This window comes from Phocoena phocoena, chromosome 1 (genome assembly GCF_963924675.1).
Source record: "Phocoena phocoena chromosome 1, mPhoPho1.1, whole genome shotgun sequence".
Classification (NCBI taxonomy): Eukaryota; Metazoa; Chordata; class Mammalia; order Artiodactyla; family Phocoenidae; genus Phocoena; species Phocoena phocoena.
In genome coordinates this window covers 149,575,845-149,596,380 of record NC_089219.1, presented here as the reverse complement: position 1 = coordinate 149,596,380, position 20,536 = coordinate 149,575,845, and the positions used below count along the sequence as shown (strand labels likewise).

The following is a 20,536-nucleotide window of genomic DNA, read 5'->3' as shown; positions in this document are numbered from 1 at the left end:
TTGCTTTCTCATCTCCCACCTTCCCCGGGTGCTTGGCGGCCTTCTACCCGATTACAAATTTCATCAAGTGCCCATGACCGGGAATCTGACAGCTCCCTGATAAGAGGCCCAGATTCTCTTTATCTCTCCCAGGCGAATTACCTTCCCTCAGCACCTCTGTCACCTTTGTCACATCCCCCCCATCTCCCAGCTGACCCCCCAGGGAGACAGGGAGCTGGCAGATGAAAAGATCTTCTCTGGGCTAGTAGTATAATTAAACACCTCGTGCTTTCTGTCTGGCATTCAGGATTGGTTTAACCCTTGCTGCTCCTGGAGTTCACGGCTTCCTCCTCCTCCCTTCCCGCCTCCCCTCGTGCCACTCTACTTCCACTTGCGCTGATCTCTTCTGTAGCTCTCCTCCCGCGTGGTGCCCTGCCCTCCAGCGGATCCACTCCCTGAATGCGGACAGGATTTGGGGTCAAGGTGACTGGCGTTGGCTGAAGTTTCACCAAAGGCCAAGAAGTACTCTTTCTACTCAGAAAGGGCACAAAGCTCTCAGCTTATGCCAGGAGACTCCTCTGTCACTGGAGACGTGGGTCAGCCTGTGGACCCGGAGGGTTCTGGAAGCCGGGGCATGTCAGGCTGAGGCCGTGGCTCAGGTGTGAGAGAAAGCCCTGCCCTGGTGCTCTTACCGAGCTGTTCTGGCACTGGACGCTGGAGCTGTTGAAGCGCAGGGCGGGAACCCGGTGGACGGCTCCCTGTATGTTGAGGACGCACTCATAGCCTCGCTGGCCGGACTGAGGCTGGGGCAGGTTTCGAGCCTTGAGGGTGATTGGTTTTACTTCCCCGACGGGTATCAGGATCTCCTCCGTGGGCACCAGCTGGGGACAGTCCTGGGGAACAAGCAGAGAGCCTCCGTCCGGTCTGTCCTGGCTCATACCTCCCTGCTCCCCAAGCCCGGGTGGTGGACAGGCCTTCCATGCCAGGTCATAGCCTCTTGCATCCAGGCGGGCTGCCCACAAGGATGTACCTCATTTAAGGGGCACATGGAGTCAGCAGGGAATATTAAATCTATTTCTTAGCTCCCGGGCCTCGATATCATCATCTCCATCCCACAAGTTGTCCTGTATCTGCTGTGTGTGTTACAATTTAGGAATTAATTTTCAAGCCCCGTGTGGCAGGTTGTGGATTTTATCTCCTGAGACACAGGATAAAAGATGCTCCACGCGTCCCTGTCCCCAGCCTGGACCCCCCACCTCTGGGTTTCATCTGTCCCCCAGCTCCTCTTGCACTGTGCATGCCCAAGGTGATCTGTTATCGGCAGCCTCAGCTTCCCAGCGCCAATTGAGTGGCCTTTCCAGGAGGTGGCTCAAGCCCTCCCAGCAACGCTCTCTAAACACTCGCTCTGGCTTTTTATCTCACTTCATTACCAAGCCTTGCATGAAGACCATATCGCTTTGGGAAACAAAAGAGAAAAAATAAAGTCTTGGTGTGGAGGGGTTGTGGGAAGGACCATGAGAGAGGGAGGAAGTGAGGAGGAGAGTGGTGTTCCTTAGTTCTTCTAGAGGCTGCTTCTCCACCAGAGGTCAAATGACCACCTCTTGACAGTTCCACCCCCTGCCCATTTTCTCCCTTTCCAGGAAGACACTGCCCAGTGGCCTCTGGCAATGAGAACACACAGCCTCCTCCATGTGCAATCATTTCCTGTCTTCGGGGATCAACTGGGCAACATCTTGAAGTCACCCCTTTCCCTGTCCCCTTTCCCTCCGTGGTGGTGCCGGTTCTCAGAGGGAGCCTTTGGGAAGGTGTGTGTGTGGGGAGGGGGGGGGTGGTGTTGGTACGTTGCTACCCTGCAGAGGGCGCTACTGGCATTTACTGCCGGGTGTGGGGCAGGATGCTGAACTTCCTCAAGGTGTGGGACAGTCTGGAACAATAAATGGTCCTTCTCCTAATGCCAGAGGCATCCCTGGTAAGAAGCCTTTGGTGCCACAGGAATGTGAAACAATGGACTGCCTTAGCCGCGGGCTTCTCGCTCAGTGTGGGCTTAGGCAGAGGCCACAGGAGCAAGCCCTTCCCTTCATGATTTGGCCCCGGCCTCCTTACCCTGTGTTTCTTGGGCATCGTGGTCCAGCCATACCACGGAGGAATTTAAGGTTAGTCCTGAGGGACCATCTCTCTCACTTATCAAACTCTGATCCTTTGAAGATGCTTTTCTCTCCACCAGAAACACTCCCCTTCCACCCCCCGAATCTTCCTCCTGGCCCCTGACTCAGCCCTCTTTAGCTGATTACCTCTTTTTTTTTTTTTTCTTTTGCGCGGGCCTCTCACTGTTGTGGCCCCTCCCGTTGCGGAGCACAGGCTCCGGACGCGCAGGCTCAGCGGCCATGGCTCACAGGCCCAGCCGCTCCGCGGCATGTGGGATCTTCCCGGACCGGGGCACGAACCCGCGTCCCCTGCATCGGCAGGTGGACTCCCAACCACTGCGCCACCAGGGAAGCCCTGATTACCTCTTAATTAGCCTTCAAACTCAACGCTGCAGCTCCTACTTTGTAAAGCCAACCCTGACCCTTTCCCTGCACTGGCCTTCAGGATGGGTTACGGATACTCTCCCCGATCGCATTTAGCCCTCAGAATTGCAGTTTCTCATTGACTTGTCTTCCTTATTGGTCTGCGAGCCTTGAGGATTAGGCTGCATCTTATTTGCCTCCGTATCCCCAGGCTTTATCCAAACTCCTGACATGTAGTCGTTGCTCGTGGGAGGGTAAATGGAAAATAAGAAAATAAAGCAACAGACAAAACGATCTCAAACTTTCTATTTGGCTCCAACTTCCTAGATTTTTTTAGAGATGAGGTAAAGTCCTGCCTTCTGAACATCTAGAGACTTGAGCAGGAGTTTGATTCCCGAAGCTGGGCTCGGAAATGGTCATTGTTTCTGGAGTCACAGGATTACTAAATTGGAACATCTACATCTATTAAGGAATCCTGAGGATTTATGAAAAGCTGGGTCCAGGAGAAGTTTCCCACAGAAACCTATCTAGGAGGGTCAGGCGGAACCTCACGGGTCACGGTGCCATCCCTCAGTGACTGCATGTGAGGATATCAAGCAGGTGAGTTTTCCACAGGAGACAGGAGCATAAGGCAACCCCAGAACAGATGGGTCCCTGTTTAGAAGTCAGTCACTCAAGCTGCCAACTCGTAAACTTGCTCTTTACTGCACTTTTACTTTCAATCCCCACGGGCACTCATGACAGTCTTTCATATATTTCTAGCCAAGAAAAAAAAAAAAATGAACACCACTTTAGGGAAACCCAGGCTTCCCTTTGAAAAGGAGATACTATTTCCTGTTAGTGGCTAAAAAACTCCCATTGAGTCTAAAAAATTAGAATTTAAATTTAGACTAGAAATAAGGCTGAGGTATAATGAGTGTGTGTCTGTGTGTGTGTGCATGTGTGTATGTATACCTGTGAGAGAGAGGGAGAGAATAGATATTCAGAATCAGAACTAGTTGATAGGGATCTGGGGATTAACGGGAAAAGTTTTGGCAGGAGCCTGCGGGACGGCGGCGGTGGCGCGGAGGGCAGCCAGGACAGCGTTGCGTGCTGTTTTGGGGTATGCACGTGGTACTCACTCAGTGGCTTCTGTTCACCGACAGATGAGGACAGATGCACCAAGGAGGGGACACAGGTTCGAGCCATGGTCCGGGAAGATGTCACATGCCGCAGAGCAACAAAGCCTGTGTGCCACGGCTGCTGGGCTTGTGCTCTAGAGCCCGAGAGCCACAACTACTGAGCCCGCACGCCTAGAGCCCGTGTTCTGCAACAGGGGGGTGGGGGTGGGGGCCACCGCAGTGAGAGGCCCGCGCACCGCAACGAAGAGTAGCCCCTGCTCGCCGCAACTAGAGAAAGCCCGCGCGCAGCAACGAAGACCCAACGCAACCAAAAATAAATACATAAAATAAACAAATTTGTTTAAAAAAACTATTAAGAAAAATATTGTTAAGGACCTCAAGAACTTTTGTTTACTGTATTAGAAATTAAAACTGAGGCAGTTTCAAAAATTAAAAAAAAAAGAACTAGTTGATGTATTGTAAAGGGTGACCAGTTGTTTTTTCATCTCTAATGAGCTCAGAGAACAAATTCAAATTTCATGAGCAGAGTCTTAAAGATGTACTTTTGGGAGTACAATGTCTTAGGTTAGTAAACAAGATTGTAGAATCCTTTTAATTATGACAAAAAATATATGTCTGCATGTGTATATACACAAATACACACCCACCACACACCCTCATCCTTTGGGCTGTGCTGTCTGGTCCAGCCTGGAAGTTGGAGAATCATAAGGAGACTTTATGAGTACTTTTATGAGTTTTTTAAAGAGATTCTACAATTTTAGAAAAAATTCCCATGGTCAGACTTTCGGACTTTTGGGGACTAAATTGAAGGATGATGATTAGGGGCTTTCCAAATGCCTAAACAGTCTTCCAAGATTGCCCCAGGAGAAAAGGATGTCTTAGGCTTTGTTTGTTTTTTGTCTGTTTCTCTCAGGCCAGATGGAATAGCATCCTTCCTTCCCTTCTTTAGGGCAAAGGGAAGACACGGCTGGTGCCCAGGTACACTCTCTTCTCCTTAGGAAATACAGGGATATACAGACTCTTTGGGTTGTGAGATTGTTCTGGTGAATATCTTGAGGGAGCAGCGAGTCTTAGGTGGAATGGCAGTGGTGAGGGCTGAAGGCAGGTGCAGGAGAGCCGGCAGCCTGAACATTGCCAAGCTGTTGGAACTTCGATACCTCTGGGGCTTTAGGAAGGTGATGGGTTTCATTAGATACAATAAGGCCACTTCCAAGCTGTTTGCTTCTGTGAGCACACACACGCATGCACACAGTTCCTGTCCTAAGAACAAGAGAACAAATAATCATGGTAGGCTTCTTCTGCAGCATGTGAAGACTGTTGTGAGCATTGTTAGAATCTCCATTGCTTCCGCAGACCCGCCCAGTCTCCTGAATGACCTCGGTAGGTCATTTTACTCCGCCTTCTGCCTCTAGGCTAACTGGCAGCAGGACGGCCCTCCTTGGCAGCAATCTGAGTTTCTATCGAGATGAGCAGATGTCCTGTTGGGGAACATCCCAGGGGAGGGGTGAGCTGCGGAGGAGGAGACACGACGGGAGGGAGGGCAGGACCCTGGCACAGCAGCCCTGTGTACGGACCTTTGGGCCACGTGACCCACCCTGTTTAGCTGTGCTTCTCCAGCTTTGAGCGCTGGGGACCCTTCAGCCCTCAGAAACGACTTCTCCCATGTGGAAATGACATTATCTTCACCAGCTGGACTTCAAAGAGACAGAGCAGCCAGCATCCTGGGAAGCTAATCGGATTTATTTGGTTCTATCTTTCCTCTGGGACAGGGCGTAAAGAAGATATGTGTATCTACATCTCACAAGGCCTGGCTTAGCCATGGAGGGAGATGAGCTTCTAAAGCTGAAAGCCATACATACTCCTGCGTACACCCACTTGCAAACACCATGTCACAGCTTGATCCGGTCCAGGGAGGCCCAGATTTCTGGGACCCCTTCAGAGATCTGCTGTGCTCTGAGTGGGGGAAAGGTTTGGCTCGTTACCTTAAAAGAGCTCAAGAGACGGTTCAATTGAAATTCAGCTTCCTCATCTATAAAATGGGGCCTGTGATACCTGACAACCCTAGACCGCAGGCAAGAGGGACATGAAGGTCTGTTGTAAGTGGTGATAAACTGGGTTAACCATGTTGACATTACTACTGCATACTTCTCGCGTGTGTACGTGAACACAGGATCGGAGGACTTCAACATCCTTAGAACCAGCTTGGGAACATTGAATCATGACTTCTGCATTTATGTGAGGATCGTAGGAAAATGGTTTAAACTTATCAACTTATTCATCTATAATAGAATCCTCTTCATAGAGTAGTTAAAATTAAATGAGATAAAAATGTGCATGTATAATGTTGTATATATAATAAGCACTCAAAAAATGTTAGCTACTAATACTTTTATTTTGAATTGCATTCACTCTAGCACAGTGGTTCTTGGTTATCGGGACTGAGTGTGGGATTGGACCATCAGCCCTCTGGAAAGAAGTAGGCAGATTCACCTCATGTCCCGGTTGCCTTTGTATCTGGAAGTAGCACTACTGACCTGTATTCCATGGGCAATTTCTGCATCTGTGGGGATGGATTTGTGAGGGTCCCTCATGACCAACGGTGCAGGGCTAGGTTGAGGTTAGACCCACAAGTGTGGCTGCGACCATGGAAATAGACAAGCGGACAAGTTCTGATTTTCTGGAGAAAGCATCTTGTACTCTGCCTTTTTGGATGCCTGAGTTCTCTGTAGCCTTGGGCAAAACCCCCAGTTTTTAGCATCTTGGTTACTACATCTGTCAAATATGAATTATGTGAAACTGAAGGTCTGTTGTGAGAATCAACTGAGATGCCATATGTCAGTGGTTCTCAATCTTCAGCCTAATCTGGGATGAGGCCCAAGAATTTGAATTTCTAACAAGTTCCCAAGCGATGCTGATGCCACTGGTCCCCCATCCCCCACCCTCCTGTCACACGTGAGAGAAATGCAAATGTGTGATACATTAATGTTACTATACACATCAATGGAGCTAATCAGTTATACATTGTTTCTAGGAAGAAGACAGATGTAAAATTTTGATTCAAAGTTGGGGGGCCCTTACTGGAAGTGGAAAAGAGATATTCTAGGAGCCCCAAAGAGGCACCTAAGGGATTTCCAGTCCCCAGAAGAACCTGAGGACATAGGCAGGACTCTTAACTGAGTAAGGGGAACCTCACTCGAGCCGGCCATATGCACCTTTGCTGTTCCCCACATTTTCAGGAACGGGGCTCCCCCCCAAAGCAGAGCTTTGGACAGGACAGAGTGGGGTCTGGGAGCTGTTTGCTGAGAAAGGACACGGGAGTGGCTGTGGCCCTGGCAACCTCCTCGGAAGTTGCGCCCTATTTCCTTTCCTGAGTAAACTCAGGAGCCCCAGAGCACCCTCACCCACACCCAGTCTCTGGGGCCCTGCTGGCTAGTGCATGTCAGCAGGGCGAGGGGGAGGTGACGGAGACAAAGGCATCTCTCTCACCTCAAGGAACAGACGTTAAGGGAGGAAATGAAAAAGGAGATGGGAAGCCTCTGATTTTCCCCGCAGGGCTCTTTCAGTATTAATTTAATTCTGACTTGGGATGGCAACAGCTTCTCCCAGGCCCAGTCCTCTGGAATTCTTGAGTCACCCGTGGCTGAGAGGGAGCTGTGTTCCGGTGACTTCTAAAGGGCGAGAGGGAGGCGGCATGATTTCAATTAGCCTCTGGGCCTCAGCCCTTCGGCCTCCACACGGGGCAGAGTTACTGGTCTCGCTCGGTCTGACACCTCTCCTGCCCTCACTCCAGCTGCCCGTTGGGTCCTGTCAGGCTTGGCTTCGGGTTTCTCTTTGCCCGGGGGAGCCCGGCAGCCAGATGAAAGTGAAGCACACCATACCCTCTCCTACCATACCCTCGGCTCATGCATGGGTCCTTTCCTCTGGGTAAGAAGATTGGCCTGCAAGCAGAATCCCAGGGCTGGGGTTAATTTCCGGTGCCCACTAAGACCAGGGTGGCGCTTTCTGGTCAGCTACATCGAAGCATACAGACGGGCCAGAGGAAAAGCCTTCCTTGAAAGGTTTTCAGGGCACTAGGTAACTGGTTCCATCCTGCTGAGGCATCTGTGGTTGGGTCTGCCTTAAATACCGCCTGTGGGCACCATCTGTGTGTCTCTCATTCAAGACAGGCAAACTCCATTTTGTCTGGCTGAATGTAACACATATTGTTTCGGGAGCTCAAAAGAATTCATGGTCACGTGTGTGTGTGTGTGCGTGTGCGTGTGTGTGTGTGTCTGGGAAACCTTTCAAGGTCTACTTTCTTCTTAAATTAAAAATTTTTTTTAATGTAGCTTTACTGAGGTATAATTGACAAATAAAATTATAAGGTATTTAAATTGTACATCATGCTGACATGTATATCAAGGCTTACTTTCTCGTGTTTATGCATGGAAGCAACCAGTACTTCTACCCAGATTAGGAGACAGAAAAGACTCTATTTCTTGAAATCTTAGACAAGTAGCTCCAAGGAACACTTCCTATTAATGGCATTTGGGTAAAGTGGTCATTGGTTCCTCTACGCTTTCATGCATGCATGCTACAGACTTTCACTGAAAAAGGCACTGAGGATTTAAAGATAATATGTAACCCTTGCCTTTAAGGAGCCTGTAGCCTAGTGCAAGAGGGAGACATATAAAGGCCGTAGCAGTATTTGCAAAATGCCACACTGTCACTTATTTACATTTGCGGATTTTCTAAAAGGTGGAACGAGGGCTTCCCTGGTGGCGCAGTGGTTGAGAGTCCGCCTGCCAATGCAGGGGACACGGGTTCGTGCCCTGGTCTCGGATGATCCCACATGCTGCGGAGCGGCTAGGCTCGTGAGCCATGGCCGCTGAGCCTGCGTGTCCGGAGCCTGTGCTCTGCAACGGGAGAGGCCACAACAGTGAGAGGCCCGCATACAGAAAAAAAATAAAAAATAAAAAAAATAAAAAAAAAAAAAATAAAAGGTGGAACGAGAGGTGAATGTACATTTATACATATGTGCATTTGTGGGAATACATAAGGTCTCCATAGTTGTTCAAACTCACCTACTGGTCACTCTGGGGCATGAAAAACATTAGACACTGACCCAGCAGGCTTCGTTGTCCTAAGGCCTGCTATGAATTTGTAAGAAAGTCAACCTCAAGGAAATATCATTGGGTGTGATATTCATTGGAAAGAGAAGAAATCTGATATTGCCCTGTGTTGATGACAAAAGTGGGTCTGGCCTTAGGGATGGCACTTCAACTACACAAGAAAATGGGACTTTTAGCAAGGCCTGGTTCTTTTCACCAGCTGACTGCCTCTCTCTTCTGTAAGGCCACCCACACAGTCATACACCAGAGTCAAAGAATCACTGAATTTTAGACTAGGAAGGGAGGTTGGCATGAAAGAGTGGCTAAGAGTGAATGCTCTATTGAACTAGACGATGTCTGCAGCCAAGCAAAGGGCTTAGACTCAGAGAACAAACGCCATTCACTACACTCTTCTAGACCATGGGGCCTGTTCGGTTGGATATATTTCCTCTAAACTTTCAGTCTCAACCCTCAGGTCCCCTCAAGCTTTTGAATGCACACAATCTTAGGAGTCTAGCTAATCTGGCACACTTCTCCTTCTCTGGGGTATTTGCTGCCACTTTTTTTAGCTCTATAATACCAGGGCTTTCTAACATCTCTGGGAGGAAGACCAACATGGACCATGGCAAGGAGATGGCCACGCTGTTGGACAGACCATCTGAAAAAGGAGGACCACTCAGATTCACTGGGGCTGCTGTTGTGCCAGGGTGAGCTATGCTTACCTCTGAAATGTTGATCCGGCCCTCCTGGAAGGAGCAGGTGGTGGGGTCATGAGTACAGAGGTTTCGGTATTTGCACCAATGGCAGCGGAAGGCGCTGTTGACGCAAGACAGGCACCTGCAAGGATAGAAACAGTAAGAGGCAAAGAGAAGGCAGCAGACAGGGAAGGTAAGGGTGCCTGGTAGCCCATGTGTCATGATGGAAGTCTGTTATCCTAGTCTCACTCTCGGAGGGGTAGATTGGTGGGGCATCCCCAGCCCTGGGAATGGTGGCTTATCCCTCTAAGGTGTTCACGGGACCAGAAAATTGAGAGAAAAATGTGTTCAGAGCGGGAATAATGTAACTTAGAAACCAGTGGTATGCTAGAGCTGGTCTGTATCAGCTCATGATAGCCAATTATTGATATTTTCAGGAATTTTACAAGCGGTTGGCATCATGATAGCAGCTGGAAATTAGCCATGGAGGGAGTATTTATGCCATAGAAATTGGAAAATGCCATATAATAAGTTTTCCCCCTGATTTCTGATGGTTAAACATTTGGCAGCATACCATCACTTATAAGACAGAATCGTGGGGGTGGGATGAATTGGGAGATTGGGGTTGACATATATACACTAATATGTATAAAACAGATAACTAACAAGAACCTGCTGTATAAAAAAATAAAAAAAATAAAGACAGAATCGCCCAAAGAGCACAGGGATAGAAATTGGGCAGATCTGGTTGCAGTTTTGCCTCTGCCACTGCCACTGAGGTCACCCTGAGTAAGCACTTTACCTTCTGACTCGGAATTTCTTCATCTGTCTGTACTAAGACTTTCCTGTCCACTCCATGGGGTGTTTCGTGTCAAACGAGATAACGTATAGGACGTGATTTGGAAAAGTATTAACAATGCTAAATGTATTATTTTTAAGTGCTTAAATCACCTGTTATTTCAAGCTCTTAAATCACATTGGAGTGTTAATGATTGGTTCATACCACCTGTGTTTCTGAGTTTTGGGGGAGTAAACGGTATTAAATGATAACTTTGTCCCACTCTCCAGGTAGCCAGGCATAGATAGCAACAGGCTATGTGTGTGGCTTCTGCCTTTCTCCCCAGGGTGAGTGAGCACTTCTTTCTCTCTGGTTTCCCCTGGAGGCTGTGTGTATTATCTAGGTTCTCTGTGTGTGATCAGACCACTGTCAGGCAAACGGGTTTTGCAGGTAGGGTTGTTCTTCCTGCTTCTTGCCAGATCCTTTAGTCTAGCCTCTCACAACTAGACCAACCTGGAAGGGATACGGCCAGGTCTGCAATCTGGCGCCACCTGGTGGGAGCTCTGATGACATTTGGGCGGATGGGACTTGATCCAGGGGTCACTGGCTAATACTCCACAGTGGATTGGGTGCGTTAGCCCATCTACACTTCTTCTCCATGCCAAATATTTTTATCCCCTTCTAGATATGCCCCTAGTTATTTTGTTCCTGAACCTAGCCCAGATGGATCGCTTCTTGCTAACATCTTATGATTCAGCAAGTAAATCATGAAAATGGACCAAAGATGATGAGATCAGGGTTTTAGAACAGGTTCTTCCATTGGCTAATTTTGTGACCTTCGTTGCAGCACTTATACCCTGTGAGCCTCAGTGTACCATAGTAAAAGGAAAGAATTGAACTTGACTCTGTGATTTTTAACTGTGAATGCCAGGAGTAAAGAAGGATAAGATAGTGTTTTGCAATAAAATGGAATCTTTAGTGTCAAGGATACCTGCTTTGTTTTTCTGCTAACACTTGTTGCCTGTGACAGCATCTCCATTGCCATGGCAATATGGTTGAAAGTGGTGACATCACACTGAGTTGCCATGGAGATGTGGATGCTCTCACAAACAATGTATTCCTTCACTGCTGTGTTGTGGGAAGTTCACTTTCCAAGATGCTTGCATTTCCCAACAAAATGGGATTGGAATGCAGTGGGTAAGGGGCAATTTTATTCATTTCAGCTTCAGCCACATACTGCCCTGCCTTGCCTCCTCCCAGGCCATTTTTACCACTTGTTCTGTCTTTCTCAGCACATCTATTGATTTGGCCAAATGGGGCTCAGGTACGTCTCTTTCCTTAGCTACTGTGGAGACCCTAGAACTCTAGAAGATGATTCTAATCATGAAAAATCAAGACCAGAAAAGAGGAGACTAAGGAGGCTCATTTGCCTATTTTGATGGCTAAATTCCTTTAGGGCTTAGCTGCAAACAGACCCTCTCCCCACATGGGCTGCTGGGCCCATCGTGCGCACAGCCTAGACCCTCAGACTTGATACTGCTGGGGTCCTCAGGTTGTTCCCGCCCTGGGCAGTGGGAGGGATGGGTCCATAGCATATTCTCAGGTACTGCTCCTTCTGGCATGGAGCCGTTGCTTGATCTCTCTCCTTGTTGATTGACCAGGGTCACATGGCCCTTATGTGGCCCTATTATAGAGACGTGTTTCCCTCTTTCTAAATCTAAATCTAAATGGCGCATGAGTTTCCAGATGGTATGGAAGGAGCCTCAGTTTCACTTCGAGAGAGGAACCCGCAGAAACTAAGTATGGGTCTCTCTCTCCTCCACTCCTGGTCCTGCTTTTTACTTATGAAATGCTCCCAGCTTCCTGCGCAGCTGTTGGATCTCACAGCCAAGGGCACTCAATTGGTAGGCATTCTGCTGCTGGAGATGGCTGGTGAGGTCAGCTTGGCTGCACTTAAGCCCCTCTGAGGGCTGGTGGTTGGGCCTGGTTTTCCCCTCCTCCTCGAAAAGTTGAAGGCTCAGTTTGGACCATGGTATAGTTTAAAGCTTCCTCTCCCTCTCCCAGCCTGAGTCCTTTATTTGAGTGCTGGGTGAGGCTATTTCCCCATCTCTGAGTCCCTTCTTCATGTGGTCATGGATGATGTGTCCAAGCTCCACTGGTTGTCAGTCTCCATGTTCAAATCCACCACCAATTGGTATAAAATGGAGAACTTTTCTTCTGGGTCCTGAGCCATGACCTTTGTTTTTACTTCAAACCCTCTTTTAACTCTTAGTTTGAGAGTTGAGGGTAGGGTGTGTTGCAAGGGAGACCGAATGAGATCAGAGGCTGTGGAGAGTGAAGCCATTCGGTTTAATATCACTGAATAAATGGAATATAACTGAAAAGTAACAGTTATGGAGAGCTTACTCTCTTCCAGACAATGTGCCGGGTCCAACTGGGAGACTGTGAGGTGAATACAATATGATTCTTGTTCTAAGGGAACTTAGAAAAACCCCACACTCATATCCAGACCCAGGGCAAGACTCCTCTGGCCTGGCCTTGCCGTTACCTGCTTGCTCACTAATTTCTCCCAACCTCATCTCTATAGAAGGACGTTGGTCTACGGGATCCTCTGGCTTTGATACTGAACAAGTACTAGTGCTGAGAGGGGTGTGCTTACAGTTGGTGGGCGCTGCAGTTGTAGAACTTGAACTCGGTGCCGACGAATATCTTTCCTGTCTCCTTGGATCTCAGCTGCAGCTCTAGCCCAAACCAGTCTGGAAAAAGGAAAAAAAAAAAGGAGAGGGTTACAAATCTGGGGCACAGTGGAGAGACTGAGGGTAAATCATTCAGCTACTCCAGGGCTCCCCTGGGGCACTGATGGTAGATGGAACGTTCTTGAATCTTCTTCCAACAGACTCCCTTTCATCCTGCTGATGACCAGCCCATCACTGAGACCCAGACGCCCCCAGCCCCTCTCTTAGGGAGGAGGTAATGGATCAGATCCCACAGAGTCCCCTGTTTGGTCAAATATGTACAGTTACTGTCAGAAATATCAGGTCACCGATATAGAATAAAAATTAAAAAAAAAAGAAATATCAGAACGAAATTGGGTCATTTGTAGAGATGTGGATGGATCTAGAGACTGTCATACAGAGTGAAGTAAGTCAGAAAGAGGAAAACAAATATCGTATATTAACGCATATATGTGGAACCTAGAAAAACGGTACAGATGAACCGGTTTGCAGGGCAGAAATTGAGACACAGATGTAGAGAACAAACGTATGGACACCAAGCGAGGGGAAAGTGGCGGGGGTGGTGGTGGTGGTGGTGTGCTGAATTGGGAGATTGGGATTGACATGTATACACTGATGTGTGTAAAATTGATGACTAATAAGAACCTGCTGTATAAAAAATAAATAAAATTCAAAAATTCAAAAAAAAAAAAAAAGAAATATCAGGTCAAAAGCCCTAAAAGCCCCCAGTTCTATGGAGAGAACCCGCTGAAAACCACTGGCTGAAACCACTGACATTCCTCGAACGGAAGGGAAGTCTGGAAAAAATCTTTATGCACTGTGCAGGCTTAACCCAAATGGGAGCAAGGGATTTCCCTCTTCCTGAATTTTGCTTTGGGGCATGACAGTTTGCTTTCAGACTCAAACAAGTTTATAAGCCCTATTGGTATCTGGCATAAGGAGACCTAGTCAGGCAACTGTCAGTCAGTCTGTGCTGGTACTTGCCACCCTGTTCCCTGGGCCCTCTTCTCTTGGCCACCCTGGTAGGGCAGCCCCTAGCATATGACTCTCATGGCAGACACTTCTTACCTTGATCCAGAGGGATGACAGGGACAACCTTGGGTCCTGGTGAGATGCAGATGACCTGGCTCCCAGATACCTGTCCCTCTACCTCTGTCAGGTTCCCAAAGGCACAGGAGATGCCCGCAGACAGATCGGGAGCATCACTCACAACCAGGCTGAGCTGTGGGAGGAGCAAAGGGATAATGCTGGAGGAAGAGCCCTTGGGGCTCGGGAGACCTGGGCTCCAGGCCTGGCCCTGCCATTGCCCGCTTGCTCACTCATCCCCACTGACCTCATCGATAAAGAGGATGTTGTTTCCAGGTGATCTTCTAGCTTTGACACTGAACAATTACAGTAGCACTGTGAGGGGTGTGCAGGGCCAATGGTCTTTATTATTAATACTATTAATTTTTCAGTCTTGGCCAGCAGCAGAAAGCACTGGGGGGAGGGGAAGGGAAGGATGCTAGGGGGAAAGGTCCCAAAACCCATCTCAGACCCAGCTCATTTTGACATGAAATCATGCAAACTTGAAAGCAAGTCATGAGCTGAGCCCTTCACAAATAAGCCTTAGCCCTGGATCATGGGAGAACACGTATCACCAGTCTGCAGGTTTATAAGGAGTTTACCGGGCTGGCGAAAGACAGCTGGCGCCTCAGCCTGGCTGTCATTTACGGTCTGCTTGCCAAGGTGGTGGGTTTCCTAGAGTTTCTATTCTCTGTTCCTCTCTGGCTCTCTGCCCCCTGACAGCTCCCCTAGAGTAGGGCAGTCACCTCACAAGAAGTTTAGGGGATCAGAGGAAGGCAGGAAGTGAACACTAATGGCTCAGATGATGCCTGCTGTTTCTTAGGGTCCCAGTGATCTAGGTCAGTGGTTTGCAGGCCTTTCAAGTTTGAACACTCTCCTTTGAATGGTAAAAATATCAGAGTATCAGAAGAATCTGTTGATTGAGAAATCGTTTAATGGTAAAATGCTGCTCTGAATTCAGTGTACTTGGAAATGGGGCTGTACTAAGTGACCACAATATAGTATCTAAGTGGTATTTGAAACAACAGGTGAGAAATGTGACTCCCAGTGGGGAGTGCCCATGAGGGTCCAAGGTGACAACACCCTGCGGCCTGCAAGTGGCGAGTCCTAACGGAGGGAGGTCTCCCTTTGTCATCCCACCTGGCAGGGATTTCTTAGTCACAATGGCTATCACCTAGCCTTTCTATACATTCGTTTGCTGCTGAATCTCTGCCCCAGTTTCGTTTCCATGGGGCTGAGAGACTTAGGTACAAACTCTGCTGTTTGTTCCCTCAGCTCCATGGGAGCCAAAACCTCCCGGTGGGGATGAATGAACGCAAGTCTTGGAAGGTTCATTAACTAATTAACATTTGTGAATGCTCATATAACCTCCAGAATGAAATAATCCTGCAGGGCCTGAGGACACAAAGTATTTGGGCTTGCAACTCGACAGGTGGTTAAGGACCATTGTATTCTCTTTAATATTCTAAGCACATACCGTGAATTAAGTCTCAGTCTCTCTGTGTCTGCCTGTCTGTCTGTGTCTCTCATATACAAGCACAAAGGCAACTCCAGGTTTCTGTGAGACATTGTATCAAGTGGACGATTGAAATACACCATATACCAACGAATGGCATTGGATCGCATTATGTTGTAGCTGTTTGTTACTAAATGCAAAATCTAGATTTACAAAACAGATCGATAGGTAATGAATCTGCGAGGGGCATGGCGAATGACTAGGTCCTTTACAATAAGAGTTACCATAGTTTTCCTACAAAGACCAAGTTTCCTTGGAGCATTTAAAGTGTGAGCCATTTACATTGTGCAAGTGTTAAAGGAACACACCCACACTTGTGCGGGTCCCACACCCCACGCCTCCACCCTTCCGGATGAGTTTACTCACCAGCCGGCTGTGCTCAGACACTGAGATGCTGCTGGGATGCACCTCGAGGCTCATGCACTGGCTGATGCTGGCAGCAAATCGATTAGGTTCCCAGGCCCGCTGACACTTGTCCCTGCGGGAGCACCTGCCACAAACACAGATCCACAAGCGGTCAGGCCTCTGAGACCCATCTGTTGGAGGCTCCAGGGTCCCCTGAAGGTAAGTGAGAAGGCTTTGCTGCTCTGAGGCCTGTGTCCGTCTTCTCAGGACAACATTCACTTATCCCAGAGGGCCTGGTGACTCCCAGATGGTCTCTATTGCAGTTAAAGTCAGACTAAGAGAAGTGGGATCGACCGCCAACACAAGAGATGCGGTTTAGACATAAAGAATAGCTCTAGAGGGACGGCACCTTTACGGGAAACTCAGTGAGTGAGGGAGGGAAGGTTGGGGACGTGAGAAGTAGCAAGAAAGAGGCTAAAAATGTGAACCCTGGAGCCATGATGCCTGGGCTCTAACCCCAGATCTACAGCCTACTAGCTGTGGCCCCTTGGACAAGTTCCTTAATCTCTCCACGCCTCAGTTCCCTCAACTGCAGAATGCCGAGGCCAATGATAATACACTACCTCATAGGCTTGCTGGAAGCATTAAATGAGCTAGTGTTTAGAAAATGGCCTGTTCTTAGCCCTTCTAAGAACAATGTTAATGATGATGATTCTGAATATTATTATTCTCCTCCAGGGATATTTAAAAACCTGGACAGGGTCTTAGCTGTGTGGGACAGCATGCATGTGATCTTGTGGCTGGATTCATAGCTCTTTGAAGGCAGGGACCATGTTTTATGCATTGAGCTATTCTACCGGTCCATGGTATATTTTCAATAAATGTTTGTGGTGGGAAAGAGAGAGACAGACAGGGAGTCGCAGGCAGGGTTGCCCCTGGCAGAAGGCATGTGTGGCCGCTTCTCCTCACATCTTCATCTCTGGTTCTTGGCTTCTCCGCCTACAGCAGCAGGTGGGCACTGTGACGCCTGCACACAGGGGCGTCTGGTGGCCACTTAAGTCACATGGGGACACGCTCCAGGGCTGGTGCTTCTCCAACCAAAGAGCCACTGGGGACACTCCGAGATTCCACAACCAGGCTGAGATTCCCACCCGAGCTCCCCCCAAAGTCCCTCCCCCCTCTTCCTTTCCAGGCACATAATGGATCTAAATATGAATGCTGTCAAAGAAAAGAATTATTGAGGTTTAAGTGAATCCTTAAGATAGCTCTAAAGTGAGCTCTTGACTGGAGCCTTTATCTCATTGACTCACTGAAATGGCTCTTTTTTTATCATACTATTTATGGCAACAGCCCTAACAGAGATAAATAGCCTCTGAGACAATAACGCACTTGCAGGAGCAAGGCATACAGAAGACACAGGAAGGTTTCAAATCCCCCCCGGACCCAGAGGCTCCTGAGCAATTTCTCTCAGGCCTCCGCCTCCATTAAAATCCAGTGTGTGGGCCTGGCAGCTGGGGTCGTCCATCCACTCATTCCTGTTACCCAGGCAGGCGGATGGCGACAGGTGGGAGGACACTGCCGGAGGGGCTGGTGAAGATGAGAGGGACCAGAAGAAGAGAAACCTCTGGGTATAACCAGGAGGAAACTTGCTCCCCATGTGCTCTTGGCAAACAGAGCTGCTGGAAGGAGAGGTGTGCCCTGGCAGGTGATGACAGGGAAGGAGCTCAGACGGCAGAGGAAATCTGAGACTATCTTCATGTGGTCCAGTCATTCTAGGAGCCCCAGCTGACCAGGCCCAGGAGGATGACGGGGTGGTCTGGGGCCTCCGGGAGACTTGGACACTGAGGCTAGATTGGCAGGGAGAGCAGGGAGTGGGTAGTATGGCCGGATCTACCCACCACTGCACAGTGAGAGGGCAGGTAGCCCAAGACAAGGCCTGAAGCTGGGAGCGGCTGTCAGATTCTGTGGAGAAAGAAATCCCCTTGAGGTGAGAGAGCCTTCTGGCTGTCAGGCCAGCCTCACTGAAGGGAACCCAACTGCAGCCACCTTTGCCATTCTGGGGGCATAGTGGGAGCAGCGGCAGTTTCTTTACCACCGGTCTGACCTAAATGGAGACTCACTGTCCGGGTTCTGGTGAGAGCATTTCTGGCAAGACTTTTGGAGGAGGCCCTTATCTCCAAATCTAAGCAGGGAACTCAGTATCTGTGGGCTCCAATCCAGTCCGGATTTTGCATCTGTGAGGTGCCCGCTTCCCTCCCTCCCTCCATAGCCCTCCCAACACCTGCTGCAGAGGCTGGAAGCCAAGAGCTATTGTGCAGGACCCTGAACTCTGGCCCTCCGCCTCCGCCTCCACCCTAAACTCTGCACATTTTATGGGGATGCTTTGCCGGCTGGCACGGAGCCAAGGAGTTTCCAACTCCACTGGGGAACAGAATTCCTGGCCAGCTCCTGCCTTTGGAGTTTTCACCCTCTTCTCTCCCTCTGGGGCACTTCGAATCAGGAAGTTTAAGTGCAATTTTGCATTTCTATTGAGCTGGTATTCAATGGCAGGGGATGTATCTGAATAGGGATGTGAGGCCAGTTGGAGTGAGATGCAGACTTCTTGGAATCCGGAATTAATGAGGCCAGAAGGGTCCTCCCAAGGCTTCTGTGTCCATAACAATTATTTTGACTTGTGTAGCTTATCCTGAGCTTCCTTATTGCCAAAGCATTTATTATTTCATTTAATCCTCACAGCTCACCTGCGAGGTAGGCATTACCCCTATTTAGCGATGGGGAAATGGAGGCCCACAGTTGTCAGTGGACCATCCTGGGTCACACAGCAGCTAACTGGAGTCCAAGCTTCCCAACTCTAGTGCAAACTCCAGGAAGGAGACACCTCGTTCAGGCTACACTGAGGAAGTTCTTGGGAAATCTAGAGATTCTACAACTTCCCTTGTGAGCTCTTCCAACACCACTACCCTTCCCTGTAGAAAAGGTACAGACTTCAGAGCTGGCCGGGGGGGAGGGGGTGGGGGATCAGATTTTGGAGGTGAAATGAAAAACAGAGAGGCAGAGGCACTGCACTTAGAAAGAAGGCCCACCCATGGCCTCTCTTCCTCTTCCTGTTCTCAGCACTCCAACCACGATGAGAATTACTGCTCAGAAGAGGGAAATTCCTCTCTCCCTACGAACTGATGTCACATCCCTCATCAACACTCCCAGGAAAGTACCTGGTTTTCTGCATTCCAGGCTTTTTTCCAGAATGTGCCAAACTTACATGTTGTGCAGGGCACACCAGCCACAGTGAGGGTCCCCCGAGCTCAGGCACTCCCCACAAGTCGTGTACTGTTCACAGGATTCCACAGGGACCCTGGTGATCTGGCCAAGAGGGAAAAGAGAGCAGGTTAGATTGGGGAGTGACGCCTCGCAGAGGTGTGTTCAGACTCAACTACACCTAACCACACTTGCACTGTCACCACCCCTAAGGGGTGACAGTGGGTGTGTGTGTGTGTGAATCAGCGGCCTCAGTGTCCTCATCTGTTTGCCCCGCACGAGTCAGGTACAGCTAACAGGCCCCAGGCTTCTTGCCTTTGCTGGAGGTGGAAGCAAATCCTCCAGTTTCTCTTTGCCTGCACTAAAGTCCTCCAGAGAGCTGGGCCTGCTCCTGGCAAAGGCTGAAAATGGTTAACTCTGTTGAAAGGCTATTGAGTGCCACCAACTCATCTCTGAAGAGCTTTCAGCTGGGCTTGGGCTGAGACATCCTGCCCGCACAGGAGACATTTAAAAAGGGAGAGAAGGAGAAACTTTTCCTATCAAATAATATTCATCTAATGGCATGGTCTTTTTACATCCAACCAAACATACCACCTGGATCCAATTATCCCATTCTCTGATGGCTGCATTCAGTTTCTCTAGTAAATCTCCCATCCTTTGAAAAGTCTGGCTAAATGGGAACAGAGATGAGCTGCCTGTCTTGCTGGGGAAAGTGGGAATGTACAGATGAAGCCCCTGCCCCCCAGAGGATGTGGCCTCCTCCTGGCTTCCAGGTGGGGCCCTGCGGGGACACGGGCCGGGCCTGTTTGGTCATTACTCACCCTTACCTGCTTAGCGGGTGTGACATTAAGGCCAGGCAAAGGGTCAGAAGATTGAAGTCTTGCATTTGGTATGTCCTAGGTATCTGTTGCTGGCTGGGGCTGGAGGCTGCTGGGCTGGGAATGGAATCTCATTTGTTAGGGCAGAGAGGTCCCCCACCTACTGGATGTGCGAACCCAAGTGGAAACACAGCCTGCGGTCCAGCGGCACAGTGGTCTGCCTCTAGCAGGGGGACAAAGGATCTGATGGAGATGCCTTCACAGCGTGCTCCTGAGAGGCTCGGGATGGAGTCTAACACTGCTCACCCGGCAACTGTTTATCAGATGTCACTATGAGAGGCTCCGGTGCTGTGTGATAGAGAAACAGCAGCGAACAGGACACAGATCCTGCCCCCCCGGAAGAGCACGCAGCCCAGTAGGAGTTGATAATTACAAACCGAGACCTGCTCTACACTGTGCTCAGCATCCACTGCAGGCAATAGGCATGTGCCCTGGGGGCCTCGGCAGCTTAAAGGAGGGCGGTCCGGCACAACCTGTCTGGAGGAAGGGACCAGCTGAGTAAGGGTGAACCAGGGTAACAGTGGGCCCAATGCAGATGCCTGGAAGGGCATTCCTAGCTGAGAGATTATCAC

At 49.2% G+C, this 20,536-nt stretch overlaps 1 protein-coding gene across 1 annotated transcript in view; it reads right to left on the bottom strand.

The window, feature by feature from the left end:
- Window positions 1-20,536, bottom strand: part of PLXNA2 (plexin A2) — a 190,789-nt gene that overhangs the window by 59,684 nt on the left and 110,569 nt on the right. The window contains exons 4-9 of the mRNA XM_065889436.1: window positions 19,091-19,191; window positions 15,853-15,976; window positions 13,974-14,127; window positions 12,830-12,926; window positions 9,420-9,534; window positions 672-872 (exon numbers count right to left, since the gene is read on the bottom strand). Of these exons, the coding sequence (XP_065745508.1) occupies window positions 672-872; window positions 9,420-9,534; window positions 12,830-12,926; window positions 13,974-14,127; window positions 15,853-15,976; window positions 19,091-19,191 (792 nt within the window). The remainder of the gene's footprint in view (window positions 1-671; window positions 873-9,419; window positions 9,535-12,829; window positions 12,927-13,973; window positions 14,128-15,852; window positions 15,977-19,090; window positions 19,192-20,536) is intronic.